The 23344-nt window shown below is 40.7% G+C and overlaps 1 protein-coding gene across 1 annotated transcript; it reads left to right on the plus strand.

Moving 5' to 3' along the window:
• Window positions 1–473: 473 nt before the first annotated feature.
• LOC114264468 (GDSL esterase/lipase At4g16230) lies at window positions 474–4582 on the plus strand. Its single transcript, XM_028205084.2, has 5 exons — window positions 474–1194; window positions 1333–1463; window positions 3458–3703; window positions 3809–4064; window positions 4158–4582. Exons 1-5 carry the CDS (start codon window positions 936–938, stop codon window positions 4379–4381), a joined length of 1116 nt encoding a protein of 371 aa, XP_028060885.1. The 5' UTR covers window positions 474–935; the 3' UTR covers window positions 4382–4582.
• Window positions 4583–23344: the final 18762 nt, after the last annotated feature.

Below are 23344 nucleotides of genomic sequence, written 5' to 3' on the forward strand. Positions count from 1 at the left end.
AATAGCAGAGTTGATAGATATGAGGGTGATATAGTAAAAGAAACAAGTTTTAAAATATCAAGAGATTTTGAAAGTACTTATATAATTCTTGTCATTTTGAAAGAGAAATTAGATAGCAGGACCAAATCCCCTAGTATTACCGCTTCGAAAAAGGTACTCCCTCCGTCCCAAAATATTAGTCCCTTATTCCATTTTTCATTGTCCCAAAATATTAGTCCCTCTTTATAAATCAAGTACAAAAATAATGTAAATTTCCTATTTTACCCTTCTTTTAAACTAATAAACAATTTAAAAAGTACAATTATGACATTGATATTCCCAAAAAATGTACTATCAAAAGGGTAATTTTGAAAAACTAACTTTTTTCAAATGCAATAAATGTACTACTAAAAAAAGTTGAATTCCCCAAAAGGGACCAATATTTTGGGACGGAGGGAGTATATTTTCTCATGGGTTATTGTTGATTTTGCAGTGCATTTAATGTACTCACTGAGTTTCTCACACGAGCTGATCTATAAAATGGTATGCTTTTCACTTTCAACTCAAACTTTGCTTCTGGGTTTTCATTTTTTCCATCAAAAACAGTGGATGGTCTTTGTCTTTTTTTGGGTTTCTGATTTGTCTTGTATAGAACCACTGTGTAATTTGAGGTCCCCGTGAGCGTAAATGGCTCATAAAGCTTTATCTGGACAGTTTTTGTCTACTTTTTAGACTTGCAGCCCATGTGTCTGATATATGTTCTAACTGATTCAGAAACAAGTTGAAAAGTACTAGGGACAAGTGTTTTTAATCTTGTATTTGGTCAGATTCATTGGTGTTCTGTTCAGTTGACATTCTTCACTTGTAGATAGGATAGAAGAAAGGAAAATAAATCAATTTTCCATTTTAGAATCTCTGTTCATAGATCAAGTCAGGCTGTTGTATTACTCTTATTTATGTTCTCTGAAATGGGTGTTCTTTTGGGTAGGCCAATTGTTGGGATCACATTTCGAATTTTGATCATCTTGGTCTTTTCCGGGATTTGCTTGGGGGAAGATGTTCCTGCTAATTTTGTATTTGGAGATTCTTTGGTTGAGGTGGGTAACAATGACTACATTGTCTCTCTCTCCAAAGCTGATTACGCTCCTTTTGGAATTGATTTCGGAAAGCCAACAGGACGATACACAAATGGAAGAACTATAGTTGACATTATAGGCAAGTTTTCACTCATTGTTACTTTCGCTATTGACATTCCACAGAGTCGTTGCTTATTAATTCTTTTTTGGGACAATTTAAGTGATGTGAATACTTTTATCTTAACTTCTGTTTTTTCTTATTTTTTCTTCTAACCAGGACAAGAAATAGGTTTGAAAGATTTTACTCCTCCGTACTTGGCTCCAACGACCACGGGACCTGTGGTTCTGCAGGGTGTCAATTATGCTTCTGGTGGAGGTGGAATTCTAAATCACACTGGAAAGATCTTTGTGAGGTTTCTTTTCTATTTGCTAAATTTTTTTATTTTTGATTTACGGTTGGTTGAAAGAAGGTGAAATAAAATGTTCAATTTGGTTGCTTTTTGTGTCATACCAAACTAAGCTTTGTGTCCTAACCCAATCAAGTGGGTTGGCTATATGAATCATTTATCACCATTCAATTCTATCAAGGGCTTTTTGTATCATAATGTTTCTATTTATGTGTAAACACATTTGATATGTTTATGAATCACTTGTGGAATTAGGTCCCAGAGTTTATAACTTTGAAAATTACTGTGCATTTTATTATGTTCCACAATCAGTAGGAACTCTTGCCTTTGTCTTATTCAATGTATCCTTCTTAGTTGTATTTTGTAAAATGGGATTAACTTATTAACGGCGGAGCTGTGAAACACTTTTTTTACGGATAGCGAGTGGTATGATGAGACCTAGTGAATTTTTATACAAAAATGCTAGAGGTCCCAAAAATTCTACCAAAAGTTTTACCAAATGTCTCACATGGGGTGGGACCCACATGGGACCCACATTGTGTGGGTCCCACATCCATGTGAGACATTTGGTAAAACTTTTGGTAGAATATTTGAGGTCTCTAGCATTACTCATTTTTATAAAACAAAGAAAATATATTAGCCCTTTCCCGTACACCCCCACAAATACAACACAAACCCACCCTACCAGTTTGCTCCTCCTAGCACTTCCGTTCCGATGCGGTGACTCATCCCTCCTCTTCGATGTTGATATCTCTGTCCTCACAGTCCGAAATTCCTCACCGCAAAACGTCACACCCACACCAAACCCACCCATACATAACCTCACACACAAACCCACACAAACCATTACAAATAACTAGTTCATGGTTGAAACAGGGAATTTGGACATTTACGACATGCAAATTAGGTGTTTTTGCACAAAACTCTCATTGGTTAATAGCTGAGGAAATGGTTTGGTGCTTGTTTTGTCATGGGTCTTTTATTTTCAGCGTTTATTGATGATGAGTTTTTGTTGGAATCAAATAATAGAATGTTGCAGAGTCGACTTTGGTGCTACGATGGTGGTGCTGAGCCAAAGTTGGGTTGGGTGTTTTGTATTTTGTTTTTTGTTTTTTGTTTTTTGGGTAAGGAAGTTGGGAGGGTTTGGTATGGGTGTGACCTTTTATAGTGAGGAATTTCCGACGATGAAGAGGAAAACTTAAGGACGCAGATCCTTTTGAAGAGATCTGATAAACATCATGTCAAGATCCTACATATATCAAGATTGGATCCTCTCAATACCCAACACAACTGATACATTAAGTCTATCAATCAAGACACCATGTACAATTTATTAACGGAATACGTATAAGCTGGCTGCATTGAATATCCACAGTTAGGCCAAGTTTGGCATTCTCAAAAAAATTCAAAAATTTAAAAAGTCACTATCTTATTTAAGTCATATCATCTTATTTAAGTCACATCATTTCTCTAACACATTACTTCAAACCCAATCCAAATCCAACCCATATTTCATAAAAAGTCAAAAAGTACACTTATTTAGTCTTCCCAAACTTTGCCTTAGTTGCCCTTTTTTTCAAGTGGCTGTGGATCACAGGGAAGAGAAAGCACTATTCCTGAATCCAGATTTCTTATTTAATGTCGGAATGAGTCTGCTAGTGCTTAAATTTGTGGTGGAATTGGAAGAGGGTGGTGTTGTTGGGCCGCTGATGGTGGGGGCTAGGTGAGAAAAGGGGAGCAAACTGGTAGGGTGGGTTCGTGTTATATGTGGGGGGTGTACAGGAAAGGGTTGATATGTTTCCTTTGTTTTCTAAAAACTCATTAGGTGTCGTCATACCATTTGCTATCCGTAAAACAGGTGTTTCACGGCCCCGCCATTAACAAGTTAATCCCTTGTAAAATTAGATGCATTTGAATATAAATGGTAACATTTTATACGAATTTGAAAAATTATATGCAAATTAATCTGACAAGCAATATTTATTGACTCCATAGGTTGGTAGAATCAACTTGGATGCGCAGATGGATAACTTTGCAAATACCAGGCAAGACATAATCTCAAACATAGGTGCTCCTGCAGCATTGAAAATGTTTGAAAAGGCTCTCTTCTCAATAACAATTGGCGCAAATGATTTCATCAACAACTACCTAACACCTGTTGTCTCAGCTCTTGAGCAGAAGTTGGTGCCTCCAGAAACATTCGTGGACACATTAATCTCAAGATTTAGGTTACAACTTACGGTAGAATGTCCTTGCAAACTAACTACATATTACTTTCTAACAGAACACAATCAAACATGTTCGGTTTCTTTAACTTTCTTTTAACAATCCTAAAACATTCCTCAGAGACTCTACAACATGGGAGCCAGAAACATCGTTGTGGCAAATGTAGGGCCTATTGGGTGTATTCCGTATCAAAGAGATATTAATCCTTCTGCGGGAGAGAGCTGTGTTGCTTTTCCAAATCAGCTAGCCCAGTTGTTCAATGCCCAGTTGAAGGACCTTTTAGCAGAGCTCAGTGCAAATCTCAAGGAATCAAAATTTCTGTACGCAAATGTTTACCGCCTTTTTGAAGATATCATTAAAAATCACATATCATATGGTGTGTTAAGACTCTGAATCTGCATTTATTTCAGTTTTGTTTGAATTTTGCTTGATCTGTGCTCAGATATAGGTCATTGCATTTGCGTTGCAGGTTTTGAGAATGCAAATTCTGCATGCTGTGCCATCTCTGGGCGCTTTGGAGGTCTGATTCCTTGTGGTCCTTCAGCGAAAGTTTGTCCAGACAGATCCAAATATGTTTTCTGGGACCCTTACCATCCAACTGATGCTGCTAATGCAATCATAGCGAAGCGTCTTACAGACGGTGGCTCTGATGATATTTGGCCAATGAACATTCGACGTCTACTTGAATCTTGAATTGCTGACTAAAATGAGAAGGCTTCAGAAGACGATTCAAGTGAAATTTCAAAACGGAAGCTGCATTTTTTTTCTATTTCTTGATTATAGATGACAAGTTCAAATACAACATTTATGACAATAATTTGAAATCAACAGGGATAGTCCGTTTGGCTTAACTTATTAAGAGGATAATGGCTCATATCTCTCCACTTGCATGTAGATTTTATTTTCCCATGTATTTGTTGGGATTATCCTCCACTTTGGAAATTTCTTTATATTAATTACGTAAAATAAAAATAAAAATAAAAAGAGGGAGAAGGAAATATAACATTTTAACCAGGTCCCAAAATTTGGCTCTGTTGCTGCTATTTCTTGTTTATTAGATGGAATAAAGTTTGATATATATGACTCGCGCGGAGTGTATGCTTGGGGATGGAAACTTTTGTTAATTTCCTTATTTCCTTTCTCAAAGTTGAAGAACTCAAATCACTGGAATTGAAAATGTAAAGAGTTTTACTGTAATTTTATTTATTAAAAATAAAATAAATAGTGTGCATCTAATAAAATTGAGAATGTAAATAAAACCAATAAATGGACCTTGATAAATAAAGGGTTGGGCTAGATAAATAAAGGGTTGGGCGCGTTAACCTTGTGTCCAATCCATCATCTAGATCAAAGAGTATATTTGGCCAATGGAGTCTATTATGAGTTCTGTTTTGATGATTTGAATCGTTTATTTTATTAAGTTTTGCACACATATTATTTATAAAAAAAAATAAAATAAAATCAATCTGATATTTACAATCCATTTATTTTATTAGATTTGTATAAAGAAAAGATGATTTTTTTTTTTTAAAAAACATATTCATCGTTAACTTTTTTGAAGACAAACTCGATAAAATGAAATAGTTACAAATATTGAATCGATTTAATTTTTTTTATTTATTTATATTAATGATCAAATAAAAAAAACAGTTTAAATTATCAAATAAACCTATATTGGGCCCATGGGAGAATAGTACCCATTAATTCAGATTTGGACATGAGCAAACAAACCCTTAATAAAGCTGCATCTGAAACAAAAACTAAAAGGAGTATTATGAGCGGGGAAATTTTAATATACACTGTTAGTGATGTTATTTTTTTTTTAAAATTATGATATTATTTTAATTATAATTTATAGTTTTTTTAATAATATTTTAAAGTAATGTTAAAGACGTCAAAAATTTTATCAAAATTTATAGTTTCATATGGGTGTGAGACTCACACACGTGGATTCATACCATGTGAGATATTTGGTAGAATTTTTAGTACAATTTTTAAGATTTCTAATTGTAGGAGAGGGTTCAAGAAAGGAGTTGGAAAATTCGAAGATCTTCGAAGATCCTTGAAGAACAACTTCGAATTCTCTAGAATATGATGAGAGGCTTAGATTCTTCAATAATCTCAACTTAGGAACACAACAACAAAGGAGATGATGGAGATAAAAGATTGGGTGAAGAAGAAGGCAAAATGGCTAGAGAATAGAATAATGGCAAGGCTCTCCCATTGATCTCCCACTTTCACTCTCAAGGTCGATAATGGAGAAGGGAAATTAGTTCTTTCCCAAGAGTTAAAAAAAATCTCCAAAATCCATCCCTTGTAAAGCTATGGGTGGGTGCTATTTATAGGCACCTCATGATGTAGGATGGAGCCCATGTGCAAGGCACATGGGGGATATTCTCTCTAACCACCTTGTCCGAGGAGGTGACCTCTCCGAGGAGGTGACTTCTCCGAGGATGAGAAAACCCCGAAGAGGAGATCAATCCCTCGGCGAACCCTTCTTCTTAGCCACACCTAACCAATGATCCCCAATCATCCCAAAGGGTCAGGGGTAGTCCCAGAGGACGTCCTGCCGCAAAGTATTGCCGAGTCTCATGGACCCCCCGAGGTCGTGCCACCTCGACCCGGGTATAGGCTAGTTTAACCGAAGAGTGAATTTGTCTCCACTCACCGTCCTCGGGATCGGGTCCTTTGTTCGAACTCCATTACGCCCATGGTTCTGGTGCGTAGATCCCGGAAAGCTCCGAGCCCGCAAGTGTTCTGGGACTCATTAACGGAGCGACTTCTAGATTGCGTCTGAATCCGTTCGAAGCCAAGTGTTTCGGACCTCTAGGTTCGTGGATCCGAACCCTTTCGAGTCCGAGTGCCTCGGATCTCTAGGCTTGCTTAATACCCTTTCGAGTCCGGGTCCGAGTAAGTCTCTAGGTTCGTGGATCCGAACCCTTTCGAGGCTTAGAGCCATTCAGCCCGTTTGACGGCGATAAATCCAAGCCCACTAATCTTGGATTTGCGATAAATTCGGGCCCACTAATCTTGGGCTATTGGGCCTAAATAATTTAGTGGGCTTAAATTAGCTCCTCTTACATTTGCCCCTTGCGTGTATGAGAAATTGTAATTTTCTCGGACATGCATAATTTCACCTTATCAGCCATACTTCACATCATGTCTTCGAGAATATTTGGCCTTGATAAAATCTATGGATAAAAACTGAGGACTCACTGTAAATTACGGATAAAATTGACAACTAATATTATTATTATTATATTTTTTTTTTTGGAACTTTTTTTTTTTTGGAAAGAAAATCAAAACTTGAATTGTTTAATGCCCCACCAAACCAACCTGGACATGTAATTCATACAGCAACAACTAAATTGCCAAAGAAAATAATAATAATAATATTTTTTTTTTTTTTTTTTTGCAACTGATTTGTTTTTTTTTTTTTTTTTTTTTTTTGTAGACTTTTTTTTTTAGACTTTTTTTTTTTTCGAGAATAAACAAATCAGAAAGCTGACCCCTTTTTTTACAATATATAAACACATTGCTTTTTTAGGCATTCTCTCTCTAGAAACTTCAAACCCAAAAATTTTTTTTTTTTTTTATTAGAAAACAAACAGGTCCTATATCATGATGACCCATGTGATTTCTCTCTTTACAAAAGTGAAACCCACTTTTTTTTTTCTTTTTTTTTTTTTTTTTTTTTTTTTTAATTGGAAAACCGTGAACCGTTATATGTATATATATATATATATATGCAAAATACTTGAGAGGATAGGCCATCACACCCCTTTTTTTATTCTATTTAAAGAAAGAGATAACAATCTTAATCAATACCTCTCACCTTTCTTTTTGCCTACAGCCGCCGACAGCACAACTTTCCTCTTCCTTTCTCTTTTCTTTTTTTTTTTTAATCAGTGACATACACCTTCTCTCTCTTGCTTTGCATTCCATTTGAAGGCCATAGCCGCTGTGTCACGACCCAAACCCGGCCCTATGGGTTTAGCACCGTAACCGGCCAGTAATCCGAGATTACCGAAGGCCTGCTGAACAGTAATACAGTGAAACAGAGTACAGGGCCTGGCGGAAGCCAATACAGTAAATAAATAGTGTCCATTGAGCTGTGACAGTCTGTATGCAAAAAGGCTTTTCACACATTTATACATAAACAGTACAGAACAGTATACACAATATTCACATCCATTTAGCTAGGGACTCAACCCCTAGTAACAGTACAGAAAACATTCCGTCTGTACAACACAGTATACAAAATTAACAGTCACACAGTACAGGGACCTAATCCCTGTATAACAGTACAGTAAACAGTCAGTCTATACAAAACAGTGAAACAGTACAAAAGGGGGGGGGAAATTCTAAAACACCCCTAAGCCTTAACAGTAGGCTCGGAACCTCGCAGTGAGGCACAAAGGCTGGCTTGACAAAACTGGAGTAACCCTGACGCCTCTAGCTGCGGTCTGGTGCCTGTACACCTACATATATATATGAGCAGTGAGCTAAAGCCCAGTGAATAACATAAAGCGTAAAGGGGTTTAGAATGAATGTCCTTACAGTAATGAAAATAGTTCATTTCAATCAGTAATTCAGTTGCTCAGTACAGTAAACAGTCATATGTGGTACATCCATTAGCATAACAGTAACAGTAGGTCTTAAAAGACCGAACAGTAATGATGGCCATCAGTCAGTAAACAGTAGTGGTTCCACAAGGAAACCGACAGAGATCTCTGTGACAGTAACAGTAACAGTAAACCGTAGATACTAAGGATGCCACAGTACAGTTCAGAAATAAAGGACATACATTCATTCAGTAAATAATACCAGTTCAGTATTCAGAAGATAATCAGTTGAACATATCTTTACACAATTGTTACTCACAGAGTTCTGGGCTACAGTATGCTAGAGCGTGTCTCCCCAGTTGCCAACCCTACACAGTTCACAGGTTGAACACACTAAGCTACACAGTTGGGAAATCTCATAACTTAATCCCTAATTTGCCTTGGTGTGTTCTACAATGATATCCTCATCAAGGTGCCTTAAACTAGGCCTAAGAATGCCTAGGATGGGATGAGGATGCAAAAATACACTTAGAAAACATTTCGCAAACTTTGCTGAAAATAAGAGCCTCGCTCGAGCGAGACTTTCTACGCTCGAGCGTAATTCCAAAATCAAAGGCTTCGCTCGAGCGAGGAATCCTTCGCTCGAGCGGTCTGCAAAACAGTAAAAGTACTGGATGCTGAAATTTTATGCGCGATGGTCGCTCGATGGTCGCTCGAGCGGAGCCCTGGACAAAGGTGCTCGCTCGAGCGGGGAATCCTTCGCTCGAGCGAGGAAGCCAAATCTGGAATTTCCAGATTTGCCTCTCAAGCTCAAACCAAGCATTCAACCACTCCAAACTCGACCTCTTGGGCCCAAATTCTGGAAAACATCATTAAATTCAATGTATAACAAGTTTCAAAGCTCAATTTATGAATTCAAGCCCCAAAGGTGAGTCAATTAGAACCACATTCAAACCCATTTTCAAGAATATGAAGAACATGCAAACATGCAAGGATTTAAACCAAATCAAAGCTTCAAAGCTTGTTCAAATGAGCTCATTCTTTTCAAAACAAGATGAAAACATGGTCTACTCTTACAACATGGACATGCATGTAACCATTTACCATGAATTCAACTCAAAACTCATTAATTCAACCATGCATGCAAGAAATGAGCTTCAATTCACCATTAATGACCCAAATCATGACTTAGTTCTACAATGAAGCATGAACCATGCAAGAACTAGTTCAATAGCATCAATAAGAAGATAAGATCCTTACCTAGAGCTTGAATTAGAAGACTAGGAGCTCAAATATGCAATCTATACTTCAATTCCTTCAATTCTCCAAGCAAAACCAACAAGAACACTTCTCTCCCTCCCTAACTCTCTCTATGGTCGGCAATGAGAGGGGAAATGGCTGAGGAAATGTTTTGATTCAATGTGTGCAAGGCTCTAGCATCACTAGGTAGTGTGCCACTAAGGGTGGCAATATGGTAAATAAACCGAACTCTTTAATTGGCTTATTTTAATCTAATTTAATCATACCTAATCAGTTTTCAGATAAATATACCATAAAATCACATTAATTATGAGGGTCACGGAACATCAATCGGTTTCTAATTCGGCCGCCGATAAGGCCTTCAATTAGCAGTTTAAGCATGTAAACATGAACAGATAATCAGGCAATCAAACAGATAGAATGCAATTAACTAACATATACTCAGTTAATTCAGATTCCAATTTCAAATTTTCAGTCAGTCGTTTCAGTACTTTAGTCAGTTCATTTATCAGTCAGTTATCAGTCATTATCAGTTCCGTTTAACAGTAATCGGTGGTTAACGGTAATCAATCAGTAAACAGTATGAGGGTTGTTACAGTCTCCCCTCCTTATAAAGAGTTTAGTCCTCTAAACTCGAGTTACCTTCATTCTGGAAGAAAACAGGATTCAGTGGAAACAGTTCAGGATATCGTTTAGCCATGTCATCTTCCCTTTCCCAAGTGGCATACACGCCACCATGGTTCTGCCAGTCAACTTTCACTAACGGGATCTCTTTGTTCCTCAGTTTCTTGATCCGTCGGTTTACAATCTGTATAGGCCGTTCCTCGTAAGTGTAGTCATCACTCAACACTACGTGGGTAGGCTCTATTACATGGAAGGGATCCCGGAGATAGTCTCTCAACATAGAAATGTGGAAGACGTTATGCATGTGTTCCATTTCAGGAGGAAGCGCAACTTGATACGCCACCGGATTGATTTTCTCAATGATCTCATATGGTCCGACGTATCTCGGTGCTAACTTGCCTTTGACTCCAAAACGAGTCTGGCCTTTCATTGGTGTCACTTTCACAAAAACGTGATCACCCACTTCATACTCTCTGTCCCGTCTTCTGACATCTGCATAACTTTTCTGTCTACTCTGTGCAGTTTTCAGTCTTTGCTGTATCAGTTTCACTTTCTCAGTTGTTTCATACACAATCTCGGGCCCAAGCAAAGGCCCATCTCCAACTTCTGCCCAGCAAATTGGAGATCTACATTTTCTGCCATACAATGCCTCAAAAGGCGCCATTCCAATACTCGAATGGTAGCTGTTGTTGTAGGCGAATTCAACTAATGGCAGATGACTTTCCCAGTCTCCCTGAAAATCAAGGACACACATTCTCAGTAAATCCTCCAGAGTTTGGATGGTCCTTTCTGATTGGCCATCTGTCTGAGGATGATAGGCACTACTCAGTCTCAGTTCAGTACCCAGTGCAGTTTGTAGGCTTTGCCAAAACCTCGATGTAAACTTCGAATCCCTGTCAGAAACAATAGACACAGGCACTCCATGCAGTCTAACAATTTCATCAATATAGATAACAGCCAATTTGTCCGCATTATAAATCGTCTTGACAGGTAAGAAGTGAGCAGATTTGGTTAGTCTATCAACAATAACCCAAATTGAATCCATACCTTTTCTGGAGCGAGGTAACCCAACGATAAAATCCATCGTGATGTGCTCCCATTTCCATTCCGGTATGGGTAAGGGTTGCAGTAATCCGACAGGTCGTTGATGTTCAGCTTTGACCTGTTGGCAATGAAGACATTTGGATACAAAATCAGCAATTTCTTTCTTCATTCCCGGCCACCAGAAATTCTGTTTCAGATCTTGGTACATTTTCGTATTCCCCGGATGGATAGACAATTTCGAATTGTGGCCTTCTTGCAGGACTCTTCTTTTCAGTTCAGTATCATTCGGTACACACAGTCTTTCTTGAAATTTCAGTACATTATTCTCACATTTGAATCCTGGTTTCGGTTTAGATTCTCTTTCTTCGATGATCTTTTTCAAGAAGTCATCCAGTTGCTGTTTCTCTTTAATCTCCTCGATCAGTGCCGGTTGAGCAGAAATAGCAGCTAAGATTCTACCTTGTCCTCTCAAAACAATTTCTATTTCAGATTTTTCCAGGTCACAAAGCAACTCTTTCTGCCCTGTAAGCAAACAGGCTAAGTTTCCAATCGATTTCCGGCTCAATGCATCGGCAACGGTATTGGCTTTTCCCGGATGGTACAATATCTGTAGGTCATAGTCTTTAATCAGTTCTAGCCATCTCCGCTGTCTCATATTCAGTTCTTTCTGTGTGAAGAAATACTTCAAGCTCTTGTGGTCGGTATATACTTCACATGTTACCCCGTACAGGTAGTGACGCCAAATTTTCAGTGCAAATACTACTGCAGCAAGTTCCAGATCATGGGTCGGGTAATTCTTTTCATGTGGTCTCAGTTGTCGGGAAGCATAAGCTATAACCTTCCCATTCTGCATTAAAACACATCCCAAACCCTTATGAGAAGCATCACTAAATACAGTATAACCATCCGTACCTGAGGGTAAAGTCAAAACTGGTGCAGTCACAAGTCGAGTTTTCAACTCCTGGAAAGCAGATTCTCTTTGGTCGGTCCAGTCAAATGATGTCCCCTTTTGAGTTAACTGAGTCAATGGTAGGGCAATTTTGGAGAAATCTTTGACAAATCTTCTGTAATATCCAGCCAGTCCCAAAAAGCTTCGGACTTCAGTCACATTTGTTGGTCTAGGCCAGTTCACCACAGCTTCAATTTTCTGCGGATCAACAGAAATTCCATCTTTGCTAACAACATGCCCCAAAAACATAACATGGTCAAGCCAAAATTCACATTTAGACAGTTTAGCATACAGTTTCTGTTCCCTTAAGGTTTGTAGGGCAAGTCTCAGATGATGTTCATGCTGTTCTATACTTTTGGAGTAAATCAATATGTCATCGATAAATACAACAATAAAGTCATCAAGGTACGGTTTAAAAACTCTGTTCATGAGGTCCATAAAAGCAGCTGGTGCATTCGTGACTCCAAAAGGCATAACCAAAAATTCATAATGTCCATACCTCGTTCTAAAAGCAGTTTTATCGATGTCTTCCGGTTTAACCTTCAGTTGATGATACCCCGATCTGAGATCAATCTTAGAAAACACTTGTGCACCCTGTAACTGATCAAATAAATCATCAATGCGTGGCAAAGGGTATTTATTCTTTACAGTTACCTTATTCAGTTCACGGTAGTCAATGCACAGTCTCAGTGAGCCATCTTTCTTCTTGACAAACAAAACAGGAGCACCCCATGACGAAGTGCTAGGTCTGATGAACTTTTTATCTAACAGTTCTTGCAATTGCACTTTCAGTTCCTTCAGTTCAGTTGGAGCCATTCTGTAAGGAGCTTTAGAAACTGGTTGTGTTCCGGGAATCACATCAACGGTAAATTCAATCTCCCTATCAGTCAAATCTCCTGGAAGATTATCTGGGAAAACATCTGGAAATTCCCTGACTATAGGAATACAATTCACATCAGTTTTAACACTATCATCAGTAGACACAGTCAGTACAGAACACAGATATCCTTTACACCCCTTTCTAATTAATTTAACAGCTTTCACTGACGAAATCAAATACGGAGGAGGTACTACTCCACTCCCATTAAACACAATTTCAGGCAAACCAGGTGGACGGAAAACAACTTGCTTGGTCACACAGTCAATAGTGGCATGATATTTTTGTAACCAATCCATCCCCAATATTACGTCAAAATGATCAATGTTCAATGGCAGTAAATCAATAAACAGATGCATATCCCCAACAATAATTTCACATGCGGGGTACATATAAGCACATGTCATGGATCCCCCTATGGGTGATGATACGGCTAGCAGATAGTTCATAGGTTCTAAGGGTCTATTCAATTTCCGTGAGAAAGCATGCGATACATAAGAATGTGTAGACCCCGAATCAATCAATACATATGCATTTTGTGTACAGATAGAGAGGATACCTGACACAACGGTCTCAGTATTTTGCACGTCTCCCGGTACTAGGGCGAACACTCGGCCCTGCCTCATGGGCTCTTTCCCGGTAGCTCTGGGGTTAGGCTTTGGTGCTACAGTTGATGCTGCTGCGCTTGGTGCAGCTTTACCACTGGCTTGTGGAGCAGAGGGGCAGTCTTTAACCATGTGGCCCACCTTGCCACACCTGTAACAGGCTCCAGATATTCTGTAGCAGACCCCCTTGTGCCTCTTGCCACACTCAGGACAGGGTGGTATGAATCCACTCCCTTGACTGGGGCTAGTTGTTGTCCCCGTATTCTGTTTCTTGTTGGCTGGGTTGTGCTTGCCTTTCTTGAATTTGAAACCCTGCCTTTTACCATGCCATTCAGTTGTTGGTGTTTCAGATTGTTTCACTGCTGCAATGTTCGACTCGGCCATCAATGCCCGGTCGAGGACACCCACAAAAGTCGGTAATTTCAAAACATTTATCCGGTCAAGTATTGCCACATTAAGGCCACCTTCAAATTTTCTGGCCTTCTTATATTCAGTATCCACCATGTGTGGTGCATAACGGGCAAGCTCAGTAAATTTTGTTTCATACTCTGCAACGGACATTGTGCCCTGCTTCAGCTGTTCAAACTCAGTTACTTTCCTATCCCTGACACACTGAGGGAAGTACTTTTCAAAGAAGGACTCCTTGAACTGAGCCCAAGTCATAACAGTGTTTGTTTCACGGATTAACATCCACCACCTTCTAGCTTCTTCTTGTAAGGTGAAGGTAGCTAACAGTACTTTATTCGCTTCAGAGCACGGAAACACTTCAAATAATTTCTCTGTTTCCAGAACCCAAGCTTCAGCTTTTAGCGGTTCAAGGCCTCCCTGAAAGGATGGCGGTTTCATCTTACTGAATTTATGGGTGAGAGCAATAATATCCCCATCATCCGCATTCGCATTAGGTTCCGGCTGTACCGGAGGAGGAGGAGGAGGTGGGGGCTGTTGGTTCTGTTGTTGTTCCAGTCTAGCAGTTATCAGTTCTATCATTCTTTCCATTCTTTCCATTCTTGCCTCAGTAGATGAGGACTCAGGTTCATTTGCATTGTCCATTTCACTATAAGCAGTTATAACAGTTTTAAACATAAGCAGTCATTTGTTTCATAGTTTAAGACATTAACAGATATTCAGTCATAACATAGCCACACACTTTTCAAGTTCATGAGATGTCCTAATTACTTTTCTAGGACACCCTATAGCTCATTTGGACACGTGTGTGCGGTATAACTCGTGGTAAGTATCGCTCTGATACCACTCTGTCACGACCCAAACCCGGCCCTATGGGTTTAGCACCGTAACCGGCCAGTAATCCGAGATTACCGAAGGCCTGCTGAACAGTAATACAGTGAAACAGAGTACAGGGCCTGGCGGAAGCCAATACAGTAAATAAATAGTGTCCATTGAGCTGTGACAGTCTGTATGCAAAAAGGCTTTTCACACATTTATACATAAACAGTACAGAACAGTATACACAATATTCACATCCATTTAGCTAGGGACTCAACCCCTAGTAACAGTACAGAAAACATTCCGTCTGTACAACACAGTATACAAAATTAACAGTCACACAGTACAGGGACCTAATCCCTGTATAACAGTACAGTAAACAGTCAGTCTATACAAAACAGTGAAACAGTACAAAAGGGGGGGGAAATTCTAAAACACCCCTAAGCCTTAACAGTAGGCTCGGAACCTCGCAGTGAGGCACAAAGGCTGGCTTGACAAAACTGGAGTAACCCTGACGCCTCTAGCTGCGGTCTGGTGCCTGTACACCTACATATATATATGAGCAGTGAGCTAAAGCCCAATGAATAACATAAAGCGTAAAGGGGTTTAGAATGAATGTCCTTACAGTAATGAAAATAGTTCATTTCAATCAGTAATTCAGTTGCTCAGTACAGTAAACAGTCATATGTGGTACATCCATTAGCATAACAGTAACAGTAGGTCTTAAAAGACCGAACAGTAATGATGGCCATCAGTCAGTAAACAGTAGTGGTTCCACAAGGAAACCGACAGAGATCTCTGTGACAGTAACAGTAACAGTAAACCGTAGATACTAAGGATGCCACAGTACAGTTCAGAAATAAAGGACATACATTCATTCAGTAAATAATACCAGTTCAGTAAACAGTTCAGTTCAGTATTCAGAAGATAATCAGTTGAACATATCTTTACACAATTGTTACTCACAGAGTTCTGGGCTACAGTATGCTAGAGCGTGTCTCCCCAGTTGCCAACCCTACACAGTTCACAGGTTGAACACACTAAGCTACACAGTTGGGAAATCTCATAACTTAATCCCTAATTTGCCTTGGTGTGTTCTACAATGATATCCTCATCAAGGTGCCTTAAACTAGGCCTAAGAATGCCTAGGATGGGATGAGGATGCAAAAATACACTTAGAAAACATTTCGCAAACTTTGCTGAAAATAAGAGCCTCGCTCGAGCGAGACTTTCTACGCTCGAGCGTAATTCCAAAATCAAAGGCTTCGCTCGAGCGAGGAATCCTTCGCTCGAGCGGTCTGCAAAACAGTAAAAGTACTGGATGCTGAAATTTTACGCGCGATGGTCGCTCGATGGTCGCTCGAGCGGAGCCCTGGACAAAGGTGCTCGCTCGAGCGGGGAATCCTTCGCTCGAGCGAGGAAGCCAAATCTGGAATTTCCAGATTTGCCTCTCAAGCTCAAACCAAGCATTCAACCACTCCAAACTCGACCTCTTGGGCCCAAATTCTGGAAAACATCATTAAATTCAATGTATAACAAGTTTCAAAGCTCAATTTATGAATTCAAGCCCCAAAGGTGAGTCAATTAGAACCACATTCAAACCCATTTTCAAGAATATGAAGAACATGCAAACATGCAAGGATTTAAACCAAATCAAAGCTTCAAAGCTTGTTCAAATGAGCTCATTCTTTTCAAAACAAGATGAAAACATGGTCTACTCTTACAACATGGACATGCATGTAACCATTTACCATGAATTCAACTCAAAACTCATTAATTCAACCATGCATGCAAGAAATGAGCTTCAATTCACCATTAATGACCCAAATCATGACTTAGTTCTACAATGAAGCATGAACCATGCAAGAACTAGTTCAATAGCATCAATAAGAAGATAAGATCCTTACCTAGAGCTTGAATTAGAAGACTAGGAGCTCAAATATGCAATCTATACTTCAATTCCTTCAATTCTCCAAGCAAAACCAACAAGAACACTTCTCTCCCTCCCTAACTCTCTCTATGGTCGGCAATGAGAGGGGAAATGGCTGAGGAAATGTTTTGATTCAATGTGTGCAAGGCTCTAGCATCACTAGGTAGTGTGCCACTAAGGGTGGCAATATGGTAAATAAACCGAACTCTTTAATTGGCTTATTTTAATCTAATTTAATCATACCTAATCAGTTTTCAGATAAATATACCATAAAATCACATTAATTATGAGGGTCACGGAACATCAATCGGTTTCTAATTCGGCCGCCGATAAGGCCTTCAATTAGCAGTTTAAGCATGTAAACATGAACAGATAATCAGGCAATCAAACAGATAGAATGCAATTAACTAACATATACTCAGTTAATTCAGATTCCAATTTCAAATTTTCAGTCAGTCGTTTCAGTACTTTAGTCAGTTCATTTATCAGTCAGTTATCAGTCATTATCAGTTCCGTTTAACAGTAATCGGTGGTTAACGGTAATCAATCAGTAAACAGTATGAGGGTTGTTACACGCTGCTTCTGCAAATCAAAAAAAAAAAAAACAGAGCCATCACGAAACTCTTTTTTTTTTTTAAATCAATGCAGCACAGCTCGGTTTTTGCTTCTGTAACCACTGAAGAGCACTGTTGAAGAACACTGATGTAACTTTGTCTTCCTCTCCTCACTATTGAATGTTTTTTTTTTTAGGTTGCAGGTTGTTCATCGCCGTTGCTGTTAGATTTGTAAATACAAGCTTAAAACCCTTTTTGTCAAACCCATTCTCAGCCCACTCTCTCTAACAGAGACAGATTCGGAGTTCGTCTTCTTGCACACCACACACGTTCGCCCTCTCAACGCAACGTGTGTGGTTGCTGACTCTTCTGTGGTACCAACGTTGCTTCCGGCTTCAACTTGTCCAACGCCGACCACGCCCGTTCGCCCACTCAACGCAACGTGTGTGGTCCTGTCCACTGCCGGTGCTATTATTGATTTACTCCGGCTATCTTCGGTACTGGTTCCACCCATTCGTGGCCTATTTTCTGCTTCCCACATTGACTCTAACACAGCCGTGCACTTCCTCCGTTGGCCCAAACCTGTGAGTAAGCTCTTTAAGTGTTTTGTTTATTTATTTATTTTATTCTTATATATGTATATTCTTTGTGTGGTGGCAGCACTACTTATATATATATACATATTTATATATATATATATATATATAAATAAAATAAACAAATAAATGAATGAATCCATGCAAGAACTTCCATGTTCTGATACATTAAAAAAAAATATATATATATCGGTGATTTGAAATCCCAATGTGAAGCTTGAATTTGTTTGGGCTTTGTAATTTTTGAAATAGGCTGTGGGATTTATTTAACTGGATTTTCTGACTTGAAATTTGCCAAAGAAATTATGGGCTATTGTATAACTTGAACTATTGTTGCTGAATTTTTTTTTTTTTTTTTTTTTTTTTTTTTTTTTTTTGCCGTCGTAATAGAATATTTGCCACTTGAATTGAGCAAAAAAAAAAAAATAATATTGACTTGGGAGGAATATTCTTGTAGCTTGCACGTCAATTCATCAAATCTTGCTACTGATAAGCAATGTAATATACTTCGGATCTCGGACCTGAAATTTGCTATTGAACTTCACTCTGTCCAAATTTTGAGCCCCGTATAAATTGAACCTTTAATATGGAACATAGTGACTTTAAGAAATTGACCCGATTGAACTTTATCATGAAGCGACCTATGACATTGCACCTTTTATTGATGATAGAAGACGAAAATCTATATGTTGATGATGCACCCATTGGTATTAAAACTTGTTGAGCTTGAAGAATATCCAAGAAAATGAATTGTTGATGACGTCCGAAGTTGAATTTGTTGATAAACCCATCATGTTGCATGTAACAATATTCTGAATTTTAATACGGTCAACTCTTTAATATTTATACAGGTTATTTCAGCCATATGTCTTCTCGAAAGAAACCCGTTGTCCCAGGGTCATCGGAACCGGCTCTCATGAAAGAGAGGGATGTACCTCCGGCATCTGAGTGGAGGAAATCTCCTTATTTTGGTCGGAAGGACCCCTTCTGGCGGGCGGCTACCTCTACCACTTCTCCTCTATCTCCGAAGAGGGCTCCATTATGTCTCACTGAGGACACTGACTCTGGACATGAGGCCCTCATTTCTCCTTCCTCGGTGCTACGCTTTCGGATTGAGCGGGGGGACTTTCCATACTGTTATCCTCAGTTCAAGGCCTTCTCAAACCCTCCTTTTGGTTGGCAGGAGTGGGTCGATGATGTCCTCTCGGACAAAAGCTTCTGTCAGCGGCTTCAAGAGGCCCGGCTATTGATCCCGGTGAAAATATCTAGATCTCTATCCATCCGTCGCAACAATGCTAGCCTGGAAGCCATGGCTCTTCGGTGGAGCACTGAGACACACACCTTTATACTTGGCCAGCACGAGATGGGGCCCACCCTTGAGGATGTGTTCATGTTGCTGCGTCTGGAAGTGACCGGCCCTGATGCCTTCGACCCTGAGCAGACACCCCCCGAAGATGATTCTTTGATCCAATCTCTGAAGCTAAATTTTCAAACTTGTGGTCGGTGGAGTTCCGTTTTTGATGGTTCAGCGAGGAGGACTAGTCGAGTAAGGACGGACCGTGCCTCCTATACTGCATGGATCCGCCACTTCTTCAAAGATCTTCAGCCCTTGGCCAGAGATGCTGACCCTAACTCTCGGGAGTATGAGGCCGGTCCGATGTATGGCTCCAGGCTCTATTTCTTGGGATTTCTGGCTTGCTTCCTTTCATTCTTCATTCTTCCGAGCACACCTCCGGATTCCCTCAATCCTTTCGTCTTCCCCTTGGCAGTCAGGCTCTTCAGAGGAGATCGGATCCCTTTGGCTCCACTATTTCTTGGGAATCTCTACTATCGGCTGGATCTACTACATCGAGATATGGTTCGCTCCGTGGGTCGATATGAGCATGTCTCCTTTATTCACAGCCAGTTCCTGCTATGTTTCTTCTTCGAGAGGTTCCCAAAATTTGCCCCTGCTCCGACTGTATTTGAGGCGGAAGTTCTTCGGGAGATAGTGGATAAAGATGGCATTCCCGTGCTCGATACTGATGGGTCTCGGACATTTGAGAAAGCGAAGTCTTGCCAGCCGTTGATTACACGGTGGTCACGTACCATTTCCACCTTATCCTTGAATACTCTGGTGGATGATCCCCGACGCTTTGTGGCACAGCCGTATGTATGCCCACCTGTGGGTGTGGCCACACCGCTTATCTATCATGGTTCCTCCCGCTCGGTGTCCTTTCCTTTGCCGAAGAACATCCCTGCACCCTTTGTTGATATGCTGATTATGATCCGTCCGAGTTCATTACCGGTGTGGCATGAGGAAGGCGTTGATAGTGCCGTTTATAGGCCTGACCACGTAGCATGTCAATTCGGGTTTGATCAATGTGCCCCGGGGCCAGCACCTCATTTATTATCATTTTCAGAGAGCTACGGGCGCTTCAGTCGCCGGCTTGTACACACCGTGCTTCCCATATCCGGCTCTTTGACGATGCCAGGCTTGAGCCGAGTAGGGGGTTTCACCCCCTCTTTCAGGCGGTATTGGCAGAAGAATATCGATGCGTTTATTGCATTTGTCCAGAGCAGACCGACCGTATGTTTGCCTCCGCCGATTTATAAGAAGGATTGATGCGTTTATTGCATTTGTCCAGAGCAGACCGACCGTATGTTTGCCTCCGCCGATTTATAAGAAGGATTCTTCTCTTCGGCTACCCGAGAGCCGAAAATCTGACCACATGTACGAGGGTTTCTTCACTTCATCTGCTCCAACTGACCCTTCTGCTCGGGCATCTGCTTCTAGCTTGGCAATTACTTCTCCAGAGCCAGTCCCTTTGAATAAAGCCTCTGGTCCTCGGACGACCCGCCTTAAGAAGATGGCTCACAAGAGGACTTCTGATGCCAGTCCTTCCGCTCCTCGCCTTTCCAAAAGGCTTCATGAGGTACCTGAAATTCTTGATTTGAAGCTACTTTCCTTCTTGCGACTATACCTTCTAAAATGAAAACTTTTATTTGCCCATGTTGTGTAGGATCCTGCGATTGTTGACGTTGTCAGTACCGTGGCTCCTGGCCATGCTGCCTCCCCCAGGCCGGACTCAGACTTGGACGACACCCTCCCTTTGTCTGCAAGACTTGTGAAGATGCGCACCCCTCGTATAGCAGTTATAGATGACGATGATGATAAGGCTGAGTCCTCCGATCATTTTTGTGACCTTATTCCACGCACGCGTCGTCACCGCCCTACCGTAGCTGAGGAGGAGCACTACCTTGGTGACGAGTTTATTGGGGCTCACCGTTCTGATGTTGAGATTGCTGGAGGGACTGATGCCACAGGAATTGATGCCGCGGGCCATGCTTCTAGAAGCAATGTAGAGATGAGGTGCGCCTCTGGGAATGGTGTGGAGGTAGATGTGCTAGAGATCTCTGAGACTCGCTCTGGCACTTATGGTGATTCTCATCCTCCGGCCCTCCTTCCTTCTTCAAGGATGACTGCTACTGTTCAGGCTTCGTCAGACATTGAGATTGATCAGGTGCTCTCTATACGGCCAAGTGACCTTGCTGATGCTAGGAGTCCTTCAGTCGCTCCGGCTTTGCATATTGATTCTCCCTCTGGTAATCTTTCTTTCTGAAGTTTGTCATTTACTTCTATCTGTGAGAAATCTTTACTCAAACGGCTTTCATGTTCCCTACCTCTAATAAGGCTTCCTTATCTTTTCTTCAGTGTTAGCTGCTACCGGGGTCCTGCCTTCACCTGCCTCAGACTCTGCTCCAGTGTTAGCTGCTACCGGGGTCCCGTCTTCACCTGCCCCGGACTCTACTCCGACTCTCTTTGTAACTCCTCACGGTTCTCCTTCTCAAGGGGGAACACTTGCCTTTGAGACGACTGTCAGAGGTTCTTCATCGCCAGTGCCTTCGAATATTTTGGATTTGAATCTCAGTGATTTCCACATTGATAGTGATGCTTTTGGTCTTTCCCCTTATCGTTCGGCATTCTCAGGCTCGGGACCTCTGCCGGGAGTTACCCCTCCGGGTGGTTCATCTAACCCGATAGACATTGGGGAGATTCCTGAGACTAGCAGCTTTCCGGCCCCAATTCCTCCTTCGACTTCTGGCAAAGTATCATTTCTCCATTATTGGGTAGCTCCTGAGTTTGCTTCAGTTCTACAGCTTGTGCATTCAAGTTACCCGGAGACCTTTGCTTCATTTGCTTGCCAGTGTCCACTCATTCAGACTGCTCTTCTCGAGTCTTTTGCCACTATCTTATATAGCTTGGACAGGCAACGGTTGTGTGACCTTAATGGGAAAGTAGTCGAGACGGCGTATCAGGGGATCTCTGACATGGAGCGTCACCAAGTGGACTTATCATGGCTTCGGAAGCGCCTGGATATAGCTTCGAACGCCAGTCATCGGCTGGAACTTATGTCTGTGCTTGCCTCTTATCACACCTCTATAGATGAGATAAAGGCAACTCTTTGTGAACTTGAGTCGGGTTATGCTCGGGCCTTGGAGACTTTAGAAGCACACTCTACTGTTTGTCCTCCAGATGTAGATGTGACGGACAGCTTCTTCGAGGGTGTCTTTAGGAAAGATTGAGTTTTTTTTTTTTTTTTATATCATTACTTTCTTGCCCCTTTCGATAAAAATGTTTTATCTAGGACAATGCAATGAAATGACAAAATTTTTGTTGTTTGGATATTTTCGCATTGTTTTCTCATTCTACTTGATAAAATATTTATTTCGAATGATACAATGGAAAGAACAATCATATGCATATGTTTATGAAAGCTTCATTAGTTCTTCAACTTTCTTGACAAAAGTATAATAGATTCACTGTAAGTGATGGGATAAAACATACACCATAGAGAAAACCAGCTTCTTCATAACGTAAGGGAAATACAACCTTTAGACAAAGTAAGAAAGTGAAAAATGAATTTCAACATAGATGAGTCCAACTATGGGTAGTAATGCTTGATAAACTTTGCATTGAGCGGGCCAGTTCGGAAGCCGTCTTCAACCCTTACAAGTTTGTAGTACCCGCTTGAGCTTGCCTGAACCACCTTGTAGGGCCCTTCCCATTTTAGAGAAAACTTGGGTAAAGGCTGTCCTCGCATGATTGGGTCTACAATCTTCCATACTAGATCACCTTCTTCAAACTTCCTTGGTACCACAGTCTGGTTATAGGCTCGGGCGATGGACTCATGATACCTTTCCATGACTTTTGCAGCTCTGTCATGCTTTTCCTCTAATGCTTCCAATCTGGTGGTTCGAGGATCCAATACCATCCCCGAGGCGAGAGCCATTCGAGCAGATGGCGTTTCCAACTCTATAGGTAACACTGCCTCGGACCCATACACAAGGGAGTAAGGAGTTGCTTGAGTTGGCTTTCTCTTCGAAGTGCGATACGCCCATAGGGCTACTATCAACTGTTCGGACCAAGTCCCCCCAAACTCATCCA

Source organism: Camellia sinensis, chromosome 6, assembly GCF_055761805.1.
Source record: "Camellia sinensis isolate YWXY chromosome 6, ASM5576180v1, whole genome shotgun sequence".
Classification (NCBI taxonomy): domain Eukaryota; kingdom Viridiplantae; phylum Streptophyta; class Magnoliopsida; order Ericales; family Theaceae; genus Camellia; species Camellia sinensis.